The following is an 18,766-nucleotide window of genomic DNA, read 5'->3' as shown; positions in this document are numbered from 1 at the left end:
TTCCCATTGTCTCATTCATTGTTCTCCACTGTCTGATGACTTCATCCAGAGCTATGTTGAACAACATTGGTGATAATCCATCTCCTTGTTTGACACCAGTGTTGATATCAAATTCTTCAGAGAGTACTCCTCTGAATCTCACCCTTGCCTTTGTGTCTGATAGAATTTCCATTATGAGTTCATGTGTAGTGCCATCTAATCCTCTGTTCTTCAGGATTCTTCCAAGAGTTTGTCTGTCGATGGAGTCATATGCCTTAGTGAAATCTACAAAGGTTACCACCGTTTTTTTGTTCTTTAAGGCCCTATGTTCTATCAGTTGTTTCAGTATAAATATCTGTTCTATGCATCCTCTTCCCTTCCTAAATCCTGCTTGGTAGTCTCCAATTGTACTTTCTAACTGTTCTTCCAGTCTATTGAGCAGGACTTTCGACAACACCTTATAGCCAATCTCTAGTAGCGAAATTCCTCTATAGTTGTTTGCATCCCTCTTGTCCCCCTTCTTATGTATTGGTATTATGATTGCATTCTTCCATCCTTCTGGTAACTTCTTTGTTCTCCAAATCTGGCCGATGATGTTGGTCATGTTGTCTACTGCCTTGTCACCTCCCCACTTAATCATCTCAGCTGATATTCCATCTTCTCCAGTTGCTTTGTTATTCTTTAGATCGCTTATGGCCTGTGCGACCTCATCTCTAGTTGGAGGACATGACTCTCTCTCTTCTGTGTTTGTCCCCAGCTCCAGCTCTTCTTCAGGTGGTTCACAGTTTAACAGGTCATGAAAGTATTCTGCAAGTATCCTACAGTTCTCCTTCGCACTAACTGCCAGATCCCCATTCTTATCTCTTATAAAGAGTTCTCTGCCTTTATATCCACTCAGGCTCTTTTTGAATTTCCCAAAAAAGTCTCTACTATTGTTTTTCCTGAAGTTGTTTTCAATTTCATCCAATTCCTGCTTCATCCTCTGTCTTTTGGTCCATCTTATGGTTCTGGCTGTTTCCTTCCTTACTCGTAGGAAAACTTCCCATTTTTCCAGGTTCTTCTTAATGCTCCAGTCTCTCCAGGCTTTCCTGCGATTCTCAACCGCTTCCTCACAGTCCGTATTCCACCACCAGTGTTTCTTTTTCTTTTCTTCCTTTCCCCATATTTCAGCCTGTTTCCACATATTCAGCTTCATGTCATCCCATCCATTGCCAGTTTCTATTCCTTCCTCGTATTTGGATCGATTGTGCCGTAATTTGTCTCTGTCTATATTTATTTTTCCAGTTGGTCTACTTGTCTGTGGCAGTCTACCCCTGTGCGGAATCCAAAGGCACTTGATTTCTGTAAGATAGTGATCTGATTCTATTCTTGTATTCTTTCTGACCTTTGTGTTCATAATCTCTTTAGTGTTTGTCCGATTGATTGCCACATGGTCAATCTGGAATTCCCCAATGTGGGTGCATGGGCTTGCCCATGTCTTTTTCTTATTCGGTTTGGCCCTGAAGTGAGTTGTCATAAGTCTCATTCTGTGTTCTCGACATAGTTCAATTAACCTTTCTCCGTTTTTGTTCGTCCTCTTGTGTGCTGGGTACTCGCCTACTATCCCCTTATGTTGCTTCTCCCTCCCTACCTGTGCATTATAATCACCTACAAGTATCTTTACTTGTCTGTGTGGTATGCTTTTCAGTGTATCATCCAGTTCTTCCCAGAAACTGTCTACAGCTTTCTTGTCTTTTCTGTTCTTGTCATTGGTAGGCGCATGTCCATTTACTATGGTATATTTTTTGTTCCCTGCTCGAATTGATAACGTGGAAATCCTTTCAGACCTACTCTTCATTTCAATTATGCCATCCTCATACCTCTTGTCTATTATGAATCCTGTACCAAAGCATGTAGGTGTGTGTCTTCCTTTTCCCACTCTGATTCCTGGTTTCCCTTTCAGCACTATGAAGCCTTCTGACTCCACTGTGTCTTCATCACTATATCTTGTTTCTTGCATGGCTAGTATCCCAATGTTTCTTTCTCTCATCTCATCTATTACCTGTTTAAGTTTACCAGTCTTTGTCATTGTCTGTACATTTATGGTCCCCATCCTGAAAATCTTTTTCGTTTTGATCCTTTTGGAGGTTCTTGGGAGCTCCGACTCTTCCCATTCGCACATTCTGGCAGGTCCCCCAGAATCCGAATGCCTGCTTGCGTCAACTTTGGTTGACGGGGGATTGTCCCCCTGGGGTAATCTCAATTCTACAGTGCGATCCATTCCATAAGCTAAAAGGAATGTTTGTTGGGACAGCTCGGGACTGTCCAATTATACGACTGAGGTTGTTAGCCCCAGAAGATGAAATAAGAGCTTGATGTTCATTATTATTATTATTATTATTATTATTATTATTATTATTATTATTATTATTATTATTATTACTTGATGTTGGATTTCTTGGCGGAATGGCGGAATTTTAGCGGATTTTAAGCATTATTTAGCAGATCTTGAAAATATAAGTTGGCAACACTGTACAGGCATTGTATCTTGTAACCACATTCTGGCTAACACAAGTGAGTCCTGCCAATGTAATATTTCTGATTTCATTTGTAACATTTTCTTTCAGTTCCTCCAATGTGTGAGGATTTGTTTGATACACTTTTTCTTTCAGTTTACCCCATGAGTAAAAATCGCACACTGTTAGATCTGGAGAACGAGAGGGGAACAGACCAGCACTGATCACTCTGTCTGCAAACACTTCCGAGATTGTAGGAAGGGAATCTTCTGCTGTATGAACAGGGGCTGAATCTTGTTGAAACCACCCATGCAATTTTTCTTCTTCTGTTAACTGACGGATGAAAGGCATCAAAATGTCATCTTGGTACCGCTATGCATTTACTGGCATTTCAAAAAAGAGGTCCAGTTATTCATCTTGCACTAACAGCACACCAAACACCAATCTTCATATCATAATGAGAGACTACATAAACACCATTCGTATTTTCTGCACACCAATAGCGAGAGTTATGAATGTTCACACGACCATTAAGATGAAGCCAGAACTTTTACATACAAAAATACTGTGTTGCAATGAAACTATCTCACCATGTTAACAGCTGAGATTCAATACTTTGAATAGGTGACTTTGGATAGGTGGTTTTTAATTAAATTATCCTTGATATCTATGCCTAAGTGGTATGTTCCGAGCTGTCAGCGGAGAGTTGGCGTGGAATGACATTAGTAGACGAATAAGTTTGAATGGCGTTTATAAAAGTAGGAAAGATCACAATATGAAGATAAAGTTGGAATTCAAGAGGGCAAACTGGGGCAAATATTCATTTATAGGAAGGGGAGTTAGGGATTGGAATAACTTACAAAGGGAGACGTTCAATAAATTTCCAGTTTCTTTGAAATCATTTAGGAAAAGGCTAGGAAAGCAACAGATAGGGAATCTGCCACCTGGGCGACTGCCCTAAATGCAGATCAGTATTGATTGATTGATTGATTGATTGATTGATTGATTGATTGATTGATTGATTGATTGATTGATTGATTGATTGATTGATTGATTGATTGAACACGCTATGTTAGCAAACTGCCGCAATTCCAAGGCTGTGACCTGACATCAAAGCACGCCCCGTTAGCAAATTGCCGCATACTATATTTTAGGCATTTTCACATAAGTTGCATTAACACAAGTCCAGTTGAATTAGTAAAATATGAAATATAAACAAAATATGATTGATTTAAGAAATATCGTAAGCATATTACTTCTGTCCAACAATCAGCCAGTCTAGCCATTTTCAGCTGGATCCTCCTGTTGGGTTGAGCATCTTGAACATGTTGGCACTGTATGTTCTCGGCAGATGGGAATGGCACATGCGCAACAAATAACCATTGTTCTGCTATTTTTTCTTCTAGGGCAGATACCACAGATGGCATATTGACCTGGTTGCAGGGGTCTCTCATGTGGTTGTTGCTGTCTCACTTTAAGAACAGGATCACAACGTTCAGGTTCTTTCTGAGCGCTTACTGAAAGGTTCAGTGCCTCTTCATTGGGCGGTGGGGTGTCTTGTTCGTTACCAACCTTGCACGGTTGTATTATTTTTTCTGAAACATTCTCTTCTGAGTCACTATTAACATGCTCTAAAATATCTGTTTCATCAACGTCACTATAATCAGAAGTATCTTCACCTAATTTACTTGAATGACATTCTGGAACACTGTCCATTAAATCTCTCACTGTAGCTTGTTGTACGTCATACGGATCCATTTCCAGGTAATGGCGCAAACAATAAAACAGAAATATTGCAACTGTATGATATTAAATATACGCAAGAACTCGCCCGTTAGCAATATGCTCACTTATGTTTGTACATGATAGCACGCACGTTAGCAATCTGCTCACACAATGCGACACCACCAACACAAATGTGAACTGACGTAGAGAGGAGACAGCGACGAACTGGATTAGGCTACGGTCGTTATACATAGATGTGGGTGGAGGAATACCTGCCCGCTCATTCTTGGAGACAACAAAGGAAGATATTAGGATTATTGTTATGTATTTGGGAATTGCTGACGACAATATAAAGTTTATTGTTAAACTCTTGATTTCAAATCAGTCTGTCTGTTAAATAGTCTAGGTAAGCATCACTGCGAAGATATCACAAAAGAAAGGGGAAGTGTTTAATATTGAAGGAAAGTCACACATAATATGGTGCTTAGAAAATGGGAAACAAACATTAGCATCACAGAGGAATTGTGGAATTTTGAAGATCAGAGAGAATATAACTGAGACCGTGTGCAACGTTATTGATCAATTTACATTGCTGCTACCTTTTTCCTCATTTATTTTATATTTTTCTGGCATATTATTGCTGTCCGTACTGTGTAAACATCAGAAGATTCTTCTCAGTCCCACTCCAAAAATACAGTACTTCTTTCTCTTATTTTTTTAGAAGTATTAACTTTATTCTGTTAATTAACCATGTCAGTGAGCCAAACTTACAGATATGATATTTTTAGCAAAAAAAAAAAAAAAAAAAAAAAGACGACAGTTTGGGTTTGTGTGACTCTCATGTATAGCCTAACAACTGCTCCCTTCAGAGTCATTATAACCGGTTTTGACTGTATATATACACTCATGAACAATTGAAATCAAGCCAGCTGCTGAAGTAGGGAAATGGCGCTGTGTTCCGCCCTGCGAGTATAATAGGAGGGCTGTACGAGTAAAAGTTGAGTACAGGATGGGTAAGACATGAGATCTTAGCAAATCTGATCGTGGCCAGCCATATGGGTTACTCCATTTCTGAAGTCATGCAGGCACTAGGCTTTCCAAGGGCCACCATATCTTGAGTGTACTGTGATTACGTGGATTTGGGAAAAACCGCTGCCATCTCTTTTTAAATTTTTTTTACAATTTTCTCTACATCGCACCGACACAGATAGGTCTTATGGTGAAGATGGGATAGGAAAGACCAAGGAATGGGCTGCCGACAGTGGGGTTCAAGCCCACTATCTCCTGGATGCAAGCTCACAGCTGCACGCCCCTAACCGCACGGCCAGCTCACCCGATCCACTGCCGTCTGGGTCAATTATTGTGACATATGATGTGTTCATGATGACAACAACAAAATTGATAATGGATTGCTGTTGACTAGCTCGGATCGTAAGAATGAATAGACAGACCAATGTGCAGCAGATCACTCATCAGTTCAATGCTGGGCAACGGCAACATGTTAACATAGTTAAATTGAAATAATAAATATGGTAGTTCAACCTATTCAATACAAGTAAATAAGAGATGTAGAGATTACATTCTTATTTAATTAAAAGTGGAAATGGTACCGGTTTCAACCCCAGTTTGGGTCATCATCAGCCGATTATAACTCGAAAAACAATGCATAAGTAAGAAAGAAGTTAACGGTCAAGTCCACACAATATCAATTGAAGAGGCAATATAAAAATGACGGTGGTAGGCACTGTAAAATTCAGACGAAGTGGAATGTAAGTCACTTAAAAGAAGTAATGCGTAATCTTCCGAGCATCAGCACGGCACACGCAATGTTTGGCACTGTCTGACAATGTTCACGAAAAGCAGAGAACAGTTAAATGAGCCAGGCTGCATACACCGTCAGGCACAAAGTCACAACACAATCCAAATATGAAGATCTAAATTCATGAAGAAGCCGAAGACGAGCAGCTCAACCGAAGTAACTTGCAAGCTCCAGAAGATCGGCGCGGTGTTTACAACGTCAAGTGCTGTAGTTTCATACGCTGACGGAGATTGAAGGATAGATTAATGATCAAGTATTTGCTTAGTTCGCGAAAATGTACCTATATATATACTTATAATATGATTCAATATAATTGAATACGTAATTATGATCTTGAAGATTTTTAGAACAGTTGACGTGAAAAAACAATAGTGAATAGAAAAAATGGTAAAAAGCGCAATACCGGAAACAAATGAAAACGTGTATGCACAGTGCGCTATTTCTTGAATATATATATATAAAATTCAGGTCGTGATTGAAGTAGTCAAAGTTGGCGGACGCAAGACATGAGTTTAAATTTGAAAGTGAGGACCCAAAATGAAGGTGGCAATGCAGTTTTTTTTTTTTTTTTAGGGGTGAAAAGAAAAATAGGATAAATAAATAAAGAAAGAAGATTAGTGGATAAAAAAGATTAAAAGGGTTTAAAGTTGAGAGGTGGTGAGAAAGGTAAGATAGGGATGAAGGAGGGGTAGTTTAGGGTGGGTTAGGAGGGTGGGTTACTGGAGGTACAAAATGTGGGTAGGAACTTTGTAAGGCATGGAAAATTGAATTCAGGTTTTGAAATTTAGAATTTTTGAGAAGAAGAATTAGGAAGTCAAATAGGATGTTGGGTTTTTCAGAAATGTCGTTTAAGTTGAAATTGGGGTTGAGGTATTGGTCAAGGTGAATAAAACAATTTTCAGTAGTGTTTAAGAGGGGGCCTATGTTAATGATTTTAAGTATTTTCATGTCTTTTTCAATATTGGTGAAATTGTGCTTGGAGTCATGTATGTGGAGTCATGTCCTATGGCGGAGAATCTGTTGTATTTAATGGCATTGATATGTTCGGAGTATCTGATGTTGAAGTTGCGGCCAGTTTGACCAATGTACGAGGAACTGCAGTTGTTACATTTGAATCTGTATACTCCAGATTTTGAAAAAGCATTAGATTTATTGAGTGATTTAGAGTTGTGTAATATATCAAAATTTCTGTTATTGGTTCTAAAGGAAATTTTCATGTTATGTTTTTTAAGAACATTAGTTATTTTATAAGCTTCTTGAGTGAAAGTGAAAGTGGAAAATGCAGTGGGTTTGGTTTTGTCTTTAGATAAAGTAGTTTTAGGGCGGTGTTTGAATTTGTTGATGATACGGTTTATGAACGAGTTGTTATAGCCATTGAATTTAGCGATGTTACGGATGGTGTTTAATTAATTATTTAAATCTTTTTTAGACATAGGGGTGTTGAAGGCACGGAAAATTAGGCTGTTATAAGTAGCACGTTTATGTGCTTGAGGGTGCGAAGGATCTTGTCGTATTGTGGTTGCAGTCTGGGTTGGTTTTCTGAAAATTTTGTAAGATAAAGAAGAAGGATGTCTATACTGAAAGTCAAGTCAAGAGCTTAGGAAAAGTATCCTTCCGCATGTGAGCACGTCCCCTGTTCCCCCTTCCCGTCTCCGTTTTCCATCTCCGCCATAACCAGCTAATTATTAACGTCGTGCGTCTATCTGACAAGTACCGTGCTTCATTCTCAAATAGTGAAGCATCAAAAGAAATAACTTCCTTTCACATAGCTCTACTCTCATTACGTACCATACCTATTTATTCCTTTATTGACCATGTAAAAACCTACAGATTACTGACGATTACCGAGGCAAGAGAAGCAAGGTTTATTTTTATTTCATAAAGCAATTTGTGTGAGGCACATGGGGACTTACAACATAAGTGTACGATTGCGCTCTCGTGCTACGACTGTCAGTGGCAGTTCAACAAGCTGAAAAACCCACCTGTGAGTGGGATTGCAAAATACAATGTTTTCAGGAATGTTGTTAATATTGTAGTCTCGTCATTCGGAAGGTAAAAACGAACTCACGATCCCCTCATGACAACATTTTTGCAGGTAGAGGGCGGTTACGAATAAAAAGTAAAGTACAAATTATTATTATTATTATTATTATTATTATTATTATTATTATTATTATTATTATCGAATACGCCAAGGATCCTATTCCCATGCCGTGTTAAGGCCCTTCCTGTTTTATTTACGGCGAGTGCATAGTTCGAACTGAGCTGACACATAGGCCTACTGACGAACAACCAAACGAGCAAACGTTTTTTATCACATAAATGTGGCATGCAGCTTAGTTGAGTGACATTTTCTTTATCACCTTGATTGCTTGTTTACATAATGAGACACTTTCTTAAAACTAAATATTCAGCGACTTTACAGAAACGTGTCATCAAAAAGACTCACGACATATACAGACAGCCACAGGAGAGCATACGATATAGTACCACAAGAAAACATAAGAATTCCCTTTCGACCTTTTGCTGGAGACTTGTATTTTCCGTGGAGTTTAAATTCCACGTGAGCGGCGTAAACACTGTACACATAAACGCCGGTCAGCTGCGCGGTCTGTTTCATGTCTTCCACAGCCTACAGCGGATTCTCATCTCGTAGGCTACTGTAAACGTTTAAAACAATTTGGTTTAGATTTCCTAGGCTACTTAATTTTTCTCCACTTTTGTTAGCTTTAAAGTATTTCACAGGGGACTCGAGTGCCACAGCATCACACACGTGTTGCTCACAGCTGGCAGCCATTATGAATACTGAACATGCAGCCAGTATTGCCAATAGTTTTCTTGGATCCATCTTCAACGTCACACATATTATGCGAACTTATCAGCAATGGAATGAACTCGAACAAAGCTTACTAAGTACACAGTGCAATAAGATATCAATCTCATATTAAATAATTATTTGTTTGCTACATGCACCACTGAGAACAATAACTATCCATAGCCATCTACGTATGAAATATAAGAGTTGGTAACGAACCCGCATAACATACAACCTGTGATATCTTTTCCATATTTATACAGGGCAATTTTTTTTTAATTCATCAAGTCAGTTCACGAGAATATCTAACCAAACGGAAGGAATCTCCTGACTTCAGGAACAAGTAACAAACCTAGGGAACTATTTAGCGCTGCGGAAGCCTTTTCACCGACCAGAAGTCTGACTAACATCAAAGGGACCGCTAAGGTCTTGAGTTGACTCTCAGTATAGTAATGGTTAAGTCTAAAAAAATAAGAGTTCTGTTGTGTTCTGATCTGAGGGTGAATTTAATGTTAGAGTCAATGTTGTTGAGGAGAAGAAGTGTAGAGGCTGCGTTGGTTGATTCTTCATTTAAAATTACTAATGTGTCATCGACATATCTGGCCCAAAAGAGGATGTTAGAGAAATTATTATTATTATTAATTTTTGTGTTTTCTAAGAAGTTGAGGTAAATTTCAGCTAGAATGCCTGAAGCTGGTGAGCCCATAGCTAAATCATCTTGTTGATAAATGGTGTTGTCAAAGGTAAAATAATTATTGTTGAGAACCAATTTTAAGATTGACATGAAGTCTTAAATTTCTAGTTTACTCAGATTACTGAATTTGTTTAAGTTGTTGTTTATTATGGGGAATAATTTGGATATTGGAATACTAGGGTACATGTTTACGATGTCAAAAGAATGGAGAGGAAAGTTTGTTTGGATGTCAAAGTTCTTTAATTTGTCGATTAATTCAGAAGTGTTTTTGATAGATTTGTTGGATAAAAATTGAAAGTTTTTTAGTAAAAATGTTTGGATGGATTTAGAAGTATTGTATAAGGGACTGGGTCTGTAATTGATTATTGGACAGATGGGATTGTTAATTTTATGAATTTTTGGGAGGGCTTTGGCAGTGGGTAGGCCTGGGTTCATATTAATTAATTTAGTTTTTTCTTGATCAGTGAGGAGAAAGGCAGTGTTTTTTAAGGTTTGTTTGAGTAGGCATTGGATTTTATTGGTTGGGTCTCTTTTTACTATAGAAAAAGAAGAGTCATTGAAGAAATTTTTAGTTTTAGCTATGTAGTCAATTTTTTCCATTATGATGGTGGTGTTGCCTTTATCAGATTTGGTGATAATGAGGTTATTGTCATTGATTTTCTTTTTAAGATCTAAAATGAGTTTATTGTCATTAATTAATTTATTAAAATTATTATTATTATTATTATTAATATTATAATTTTTAGGAGAAGTGTTTTTGTTATTATTGATGAAGATATTTTAAAGTTTTCTTTTTACTTCATATCTGATTTCATCTTGTTCTTCTGTTGGCATTTTGTTAATGGCTATTTCAGATTCAATGATTAAATTGGTGGCTATATTGAAAGTGTTGAGGTTGGACCAATTGTGTTTGAGGCCCTTCGAAAGAATTAAGTTTTCATCATCACTCAGAGTTGTTTTAGATAAATTGACTATAGGAGGATGGAATTGTTCAATGGTTTTGGAGGGTGTGATAATTTTCTTAAACTGATAATTATGTGAGGAATTGTTCTTAAGAATGTTGAGTTTTTTCTCAAGGGTTTGTTGCTTAATTGACAATTCATGAAATAATTTATTGTCAACTTGAGCTAGGAAGAGGTTCCATTGAGCACTCGGGAGAAGATTAGCAATTTCCAGATGTGTTTCATATAATCTGTTGTTTAAATATGATTTTTTCTTGTGTAAGAAACAAATTTCGTTTTTTAACCAAATTAAATAAGAATGTAATCTTTACATCTCTTATTTACCTGTATTGAATAGGCTGAACTTCCATATTTATTATTTCAATTTAACTGTGATACTTTTCAATACAGAACAATGAATTTTTTACCTTTAAACGTGTTAACATTACAAGTTAAGAACTTCATCCTTGTTCCATATTCACTGCGAAATTTAAAAACTATAATACAAATACAGCCTTACAAGGTTGAATCCTATGGCTGTATTGAATTTTGCAGCACTTTTTCATTTGTAATAATCTTGTACAAATATGTATCTCGAACTAATACCATTCAGAACCGTCTCCTTGACATGGGGTACAGAAGCAAACATCCCATGACGGTATCTCTACTAAACACCCACTACAAGCCACAATGACTGACATGGGCAAAGGAACACCATTGGATGCTTGAATCGTGGCAAGAGATCACCCAGTCAAATGAGTCAAGGTACCAGCTGGTACACGCTGATGGCCAGTTACGAGTGTGTCATCAACCGCAGCCAGCACGGTACAGTTCAGGCTGGCGGTGGTGGTATCTTCATATGTGGACTGTTCACATGGGATGAAATGGGACTGACTATGTCCCTCACCAGCAAATGTTACAGGAACCTGCTCTCAGATTTCACCCCTTTATTGGCATCAGCTACCCTGAAGGCGACCTGTACATACAGCAAGGCAATGCTCCAGCCCAATGCTCCCGAACTGTGGATGACTGGTTCAGGAGCACTCCACGGATGTGAAGATGCTTGCCTGCTCCTCAAGGAGCATATCTGGGATGCTGTCAAGAGGGATGTGCATGCTCTGGACTCTTCTCTGACCCATCTTTGTGGATTACTGGAGGCTGTACAGAGATCATGGATCAGTATGGCTCCCCAAAGCTCCCGGTGTCTTGCAGAGTCCATTCCACTACGCAGCACCGCTGTCACCAAGGCGAAAGAGGGTGTAACACTCTACTAGCCAGGTATCTCTGATTCAGTTGCTCATGAGAGAGGCTTATGACAGCATACCAAGGGAACTTATTTGGGAGTGCCTGAGAAAGCTCAAAATTCGAGACAGTCTAATTTCAAAAGTTAAGGTGCTTTGTGAGAAAATTAGAAGCTTTATACAAGTCGGTACTGGACTGTTAGACTGGTTTGAGACAAAAAGGGGAGTACAACAAGGTAGTGCTTTGTCGCCCCTATTATTATCATTGTAATGGATACCAAATTAAAGGTGCTAAAAGAAAAGGGGCAACAAGACTTAAAAGCATTTGCATTTGCAGATGATGTAGTAATTTGGGGTAACTCGGAGAAAGATGTGGAAGAGAGACTCAAGGGGTGGAATCAGGAGTTTGAGAAATATGGATTAAACTTCAACAAGGCTAAAACGGTGGTGTTGAAGATACAGAAAGGTGACAGTCAGCCAGAAATCATGCTAAATGGCACTAAGCTGGACAGTATCACAGAATTTAAGTACTTGGGTAGTATAATGTCCAAGGATAATTTAGCTAAATATGAAGTAAACATTCGAATCAGCAAAATAATATATTTTTACCTCCAAGTAAGAGAGCTACTATGGGATAAACAAGTACCACTCAAAACCAAGATGACACTGTATAAATCATACTACACCCCTATCCTTACATACAGCCTGGAAACCCCTACATTAACAAGAAAGGGCAACTCGAAACTCCAAGCAGCAGAAATTAAGTTCCTACGCACAATGATCCAGAAGACCAGGAAGGGTAAAATCAGAAATGAAAAAGTCGGAGAAGATGTAGGACTAGAACACTCCTTACTCCAGAAGATTCAAAAGGCAAGAATGAAGTGGTTTGTTCATGTGAAAAGAATGATTGCCAATAGGTCTGTAAGAAAGGAGTATGAAAGAGAAATCAGGGGAAAGAGATCAGTGGGCAGACCTAGAGAAAAATGGACAGACTTAGTGAAGAAGGATGTAGAGGGGGAGGACAGGATTGGGAGTGGATTGTGAACAAAGAATGGTTCATGGACCGAACAAAATGGAAGGGGCTTGTATACCACACCTGGGAATAAGGTTGGTCAACAATGATGATGATGATGATGATGATGATGATGATGATGAAGATGAAGATGATGATGATGATGATGATGTGTGTGTGTGTGTATACAGGGTAGTTGGAAACAATGTGAATCGGGTATATGAGCGTTAGAGCATTGGTCATACTGATAAGTAATTTGGAAAAAAAAAAAGAAGAAAAAAAAAACGCCGGGCTGAATGGCTCAGATGGTTAAGGCGCTGGCCTTCTAACCCCAACTCGGCAGGTTCGATCCTGGTTCTGTCCGGTGATATTTGAAGGTGCTCAAATACAACAGCCCCGTGTCGGTAGATTTACTGGCACGTTAAAGAACTCCTGCGGGACTAAATTCTGGCACCTCGGCGTACCAAAGACCTTAAAAAGTAGTTAGTGGGACGTAAAGCAAATAACATTATTATTATTATTATTATTATTATTATTATTATTATTTGAAAAAAATACGTTGATATCGTGTGCTGTTGTCATTTTATCAGCTGCTGAAGTTAGCCATTCAGATTGTTTCGCGGGTGATTTCAGGTGGGCTTTGCGAGGCGGTGTTGCTAAATCTGCACGTGGCTTATGATCGACTTCAGAACACCAGTAGAAGAAATAAACTTCTCCAGGGGAAGGACTTGAACAAGGACCTCCCTAGCGATAGGCTAGGCCCATTGTGGTATTGGCTGAAACCCGCGGTGTGTTAGTGTTTGATGCTCATTTCTCAGCCTGGCTCTCAAGCCCAACCAAGCCACGTGCAGATTTAGCAACACCACCTCATAAAGCCTATTTGAATTTGCCCACGAAGCCATCTGATTGTCTAACTTCAGCAGCTGATAAAATTACAACGGTGCTGAGATATCAACATATTTTTTCAAATTACTTATCAGTATGACCAACCCTCTAATGCTCATAAACTCGGTTCTCGTTGTTTCTGACCACCCTGTATATTAGGTTTGCGCTAATGACACAGAGTGGTGAACAATAAATTCTACCAAAAAAAAATTCTTAAGTTTAAAAAAACAGGTCTAAACCTGGTTGGAATGTAAGTCTAGATAGATCATGACTGTATTGTGCACCCCATAGAAATGGGGTCTAAGTATAGTCACAGAATACTTTATTATGCAGATGATGATTCTGCCTTATAATTAACCCTTTCCAGTTTGTATTCCATACTCCAAGTTAAAAACATCCTCAGAATGGTTCCTATCATGCTCAGGAAGAGACCTTCTCAATCATCTACTTGAGATTGTTTGACTCCAGGAACAAAGTGTCGGTTGGCTTGTTTATCCTCTTCTTCACCAGATCAACATCTGCAGGCTGAGACACCAAAGATTCAAATCATATGGTAGAATCAATAATTTCATCTTTGTTCTTCTACCTGTTTATAACAATTACATCGATTCTTCGATTGCTACCTCCGAACACAGTGCACTTCTTCGTATACAGCTAGGTTTTTTAGACTAAGTTCTGATTGAATTATGGTGCTCGATTCAAAGTACTTCACCCTGAGGACAACTTCCCAGCACATGCAGTGTCCACAGTGGCCTGAGCTGGTGGAGTGTCCTGGTAGAGTGCACACTGGTGCTACCATTGCTGTTATCTTTAACATATCTCTCCATGCTGTGAACTGTTTACTAGCACATGTTCAAGATACAATAAGACACCCAGGGAGAAAATATTTTGTACTCTTCATAGATTACAGAAAAGCCTCCGATTTCATAAATAGGGAAACACTCATCCAAAAACTCAGTCTGTTGATTGACGAAGCACACCAAATAATGAAAATACTTTCAGACATCTTAAAATACAATTTCATCCAAATATCTGATGATATCACCTTATCCAAGAGTTTAATTCAAAGTAATGGTCTTCCACAAGGAGATCTGATTAGCCCATTACTGTTCAACATCATGACAGCAGACATTACAAATAACATTTTCTATGCAGATGATGGGTAATAAGGTTCAGAAGACAGAGAAGAGTTCCAGAAGATACTAAACAGACTCACTTCATGGGCCCTAAAAAATGACTTAGAAATAAATCACGACAAAACTGAACAAATGACTTTCAGAAGAGGTGGTAAACTCTCTCCAAAAGTACATTGAGCCTTCAAAATAAACCTCTAGAACTAGTACCAAAATTCAAATATCTGAGTTACTCTTCAAACAACATTGGCATCTTTTAACAATCATATCAAAGAAAGAGTAACATAAGCAATAAAAACAATTTACAACATTCAACAACCAAAAAAACTTTCAACAAACACAGCACTGATAATATTTAAAACAGCTATAGCTCCAATAGCAACTTATGGGATCCATATAATTGGGCATAAACTTAAAATTAACGACCTGTAACACTAAAGAATGTTAAAGCATGTTATATGAAAGGAATCCTGAATATCGGGAAGACTCAAGACTGACCTATGTCTTACTAAAAGAAATGAGAATGCAGATACACCTGCCAAGCACTAAGGCTTACAAGAACACATTCCAAATTCTCATAGAAAAATGCAGCTATATCTGGAACGGTTCCCATGGATGTGATCCTGAAGTTACAGGCAAGATGATGAAGTTGTACGAACACATTGGAAAGTATTCCATATTGATCTTTAGTTTATATTTTATTAGGTAAATTCTCAAAGTCATTAGCATATTTAATTAACCCATTTGTGTCATATGTCAAGCTGTGGTTGCGCGCAGTGTTTTGGTACGCTGAACCTGCGGGCGGGGGGAGAGAGAGAGAGTTTTTTTTTTTTTTTTGTGCAATGATTTAGCATTACTAGCAGTGGACATAAAAGAAGCAAAAACCCAGATATCAGAACTTCAAAACATTGCAAATAAAATTGGCCTCAAAATATCATTTGAAAAAACAGAAATTATGCCCCAAAAACCAACACAACTAAAAGAAGTCACCATAAATGGTAATAAAATCAAAATAGTAACTCAGTTTAAATATCTTGGAGAAGTAATAACACATAACTTAAATGAAAAAATCTCAATCCAAGTAAGAACAAATAGATTAGCTAAAGCACAAAAATTAACATGGGATATCTACAAAAAGAAATGTCTATCAATAAATACAAAAATAAAACACTACAACACAGTTATAAAACCGGAAGCTACATATGCAGCAGAAACACTCTTTTACCTGAATAAACAATCGAAGACTGACAGACTTCAGAAAATTGAAAGGAGGATTGGAAGAACCTGTATCAACAAAAAATATCAGAAAGATGGACAGTGGCGGTTAATACCTAACAAAGTCGTGTACAAAGAGCTAGAACCCATTACAGATACTATGCGTAAGAGGAGACTGGGATTCTTTGGACATATCATGAGGATGCAGGACTCGAGACTTCTGAAACAACTAGTACAACACAATCTCGTCTCAAAAAATACCACAACAGGATGTAAATGGATCAGAGAAGTAAGAGAGGATCTGAAGGAAATAGGCCTTACAACAGAAGACACCAAAAATAAGATAAAATTGAATACAAAACTCAAGAATACAAACCTCCGCTTTACCCTTACACAAAACAAACCAACAACACGCACATTTTCAACTGAGGAAAGGGCACGAAGATCGGAGCGTCTGAAGAAGTACTGGGAGGACCGCAAAGCCCGAACAATCCCTTCAAAGAGACCTGAACGACGGACTGACTAAAGTGATCCTATGTGGTCATAAAAGAAGAAGAAGAAGAAGAAGAAGAACACTGTGAAAGATATTGTGCATATATCTGCAGTAAAGGACAAATATCTGTAACAGAACTCCATACTTCTTTAACATTCAGGAACAGATTCCCTTGTATATTTCTGGTTTGTTTCCATTTTCTGGCAGTAGACCTTCATGCAGTCAATTGTACATCATGAATTTGTTAACAGCAACTTATATATGAATTGGTCATAATGAAAAGAAAGAATTGCAGATATCTAGGCCAAGATGGTGATACAGTATATCGTTGTTGCCAGGACAAAACGTCCTATGTGAAATATTTTAGCTTAGAACTTTGGCCGGTAAGGTTCTGTCATCTAAGGTGCAATATTGTTTAAGTATTGTCAAGACATTCTTGCTCTTCATAATGGTGTGCTGCTGGTCAGTATATCTCCAAAAATATTATCATACAGGAGGTTTAGTCCCAGCAACGACGATATACAAGGAACATTGTATAGGTATATAGGAATAACGTTACAACCTTGTAGACTGCTTTACTGATTTCATTGAAATATGCTTCCAAGCCACTAGTTCAATGAAAAACTTAAGAGCATTAATGGAACATTTTATTAAAGGGGAAAACATTTTCTTTTCAGTTTCACTTTTGTTAACATATAACATTTAAGATTTTCTGTCTGTTGATACTAATTAAAAATAAAGAAATGGCTAGAAAATACCTGAACAAGAAAACATTTATTAACACATTATACCTGAAAAAGATACCAATTAATTAAAATTAAATTAATTAATGGCATTAAAATTTAATTATTTAATTCATGGAAATTAATGGTAGGATTTTTCAGGTATATTCTGTTAGTCAATTATACCATTAATTAAAATGCAATTATGTAATTAATGGAAATAAAATTTAATTGTTTAATTAATGGATTTTAATGGTTTCATTTTCAGGTATAATCTATTAATAAATGGTACCATGAATTAACATTTAATTATTTACTTAGTGGAAATTCATTATTATTTTAATTAATGGAATTGGAATTTAAATATTTAATTAATGGTATCTTTTAGATATAATTTGTTAATAAATGATACAAATAATTAAAATTTAATTTTTAATTATTGGAAATTCACACTAAATCAACAATTAATGATTAACAATTAATTATTTAATTAATGGAGTAACGTTTAATTATATAATTAATGGTATCTTTTCAGCTATAATCCACTAATAAATAACACCATTAATTAAAATTTAATCATTTAATTAATGGAAATAAAATTTAATTATTTAATTCATGGCAATTAATTGTATCTAATTAATTAACATTTAATTAATGAAAATTATAATTCATTAATGGAATTAAATGGCATTGTTCAATTAATGGAAATTAATGGTACCTTTTTAGGTATAATCCATTAATTAAATTATACCAGTAATTAAAATTTAATATTCAATTAATGAAAATCCATGAATTATTTAATTAATGGAATTAAAATTTAATTATCAAATTAATGGTATTATTTTCAGGTATAATCTGTTAATAAATGATGCCATTAATTAACATTTAATTACTTCATTAATGAAATTAAAATTGCATCATTTAATTAATGGTATCTTTCTTAGGTATTTTCTAAGTTTGTTATAATGAATTAGTTTTGACAGATTGAAGAACCACACAGTTATAAATTAATTAATTTAAAATTGAAGAAAAATGACTTCCATTATGATTTAATATTTTATTTATTTTCTAGTGTTTACTTAATCTTGAAGTAGTTTTGACAGGCTGAACACCTGAAAGTAGTACATTAGTGGAGCAGTTATGCTTTCATCGTAGCAAGCAAAAAACTTCAGGTTTTTGTCGTATGTCACAAAGCATAAAACCAAAACTGCTGTACTTTAACTGTTCTGAACTTATTCTGGCATTTTTCTAATTCCATTAATTGAACCAAACTTGATTTTGGTTTTATGATAAGTATAATAAAGACATTCTGATTATGGCTTTTCTGTTATAAACTCTAAATGATGCTTCAAGGAATTCTGTTCTACCAAGGGTGATATTTGATGATATCATTAATGTTTTCAGACTCCTGGATGATGAAATGTAGCCATCATCCGAGCCTTGTAAGTAAATAATGTTCATTGATCTGTTTGGTGCTGCTGCATGGACTGTTGATTGTTGTTTGATTCTTAGAGAGATCTGCTCTACAACAAACATAGGTATGGGTAGTGAGTGCTAACTATTTGTCAGGTTTTTGCTACATTTGTCGGTAGCAATA

The 18,766-nt window shown here is 36.8% G+C and overlaps 1 protein-coding gene across 2 annotated transcripts in view; it reads left to right on the top strand.

Annotated features, from left to right (window-relative positions):
- LOC136885478 (uncharacterized) overlaps positions 1 to 18,766 on the top strand; it is a 574,475-nt gene that overhangs the window by 542,528 nt on the left and 13,181 nt on the right. The window contains exon 12 of one of the 2 annotated variants that reach the window (XM_067158056.2): positions 18,574 to 18,611. The exons of the other annotated variant lie outside the window; for it this stretch is intronic. Within the exon in view, the coding sequence (XP_067014157.2) occupies positions 18,574 to 18,595 (22 nt within the window). The 3' untranslated portion in view covers positions 18,596 to 18,611. The remainder of the gene's footprint in view (positions 1 to 18,573; positions 18,612 to 18,766) is intronic. 2 annotated transcript variants of the gene reach the window in all.

The sequence above is a fragment of the Anabrus simplex genome, chromosome 14 (genome assembly GCF_040414725.1).
Source record: "Anabrus simplex isolate iqAnaSimp1 chromosome 14, ASM4041472v1, whole genome shotgun sequence".
Classification (NCBI taxonomy): Eukaryota; Metazoa; Arthropoda; class Insecta; order Orthoptera; family Tettigoniidae; genus Anabrus; species Anabrus simplex.
Note: the sequence above shows the minus strand (reverse complement) of the source record. Positions and strands in the feature narration are given on the sequence as shown.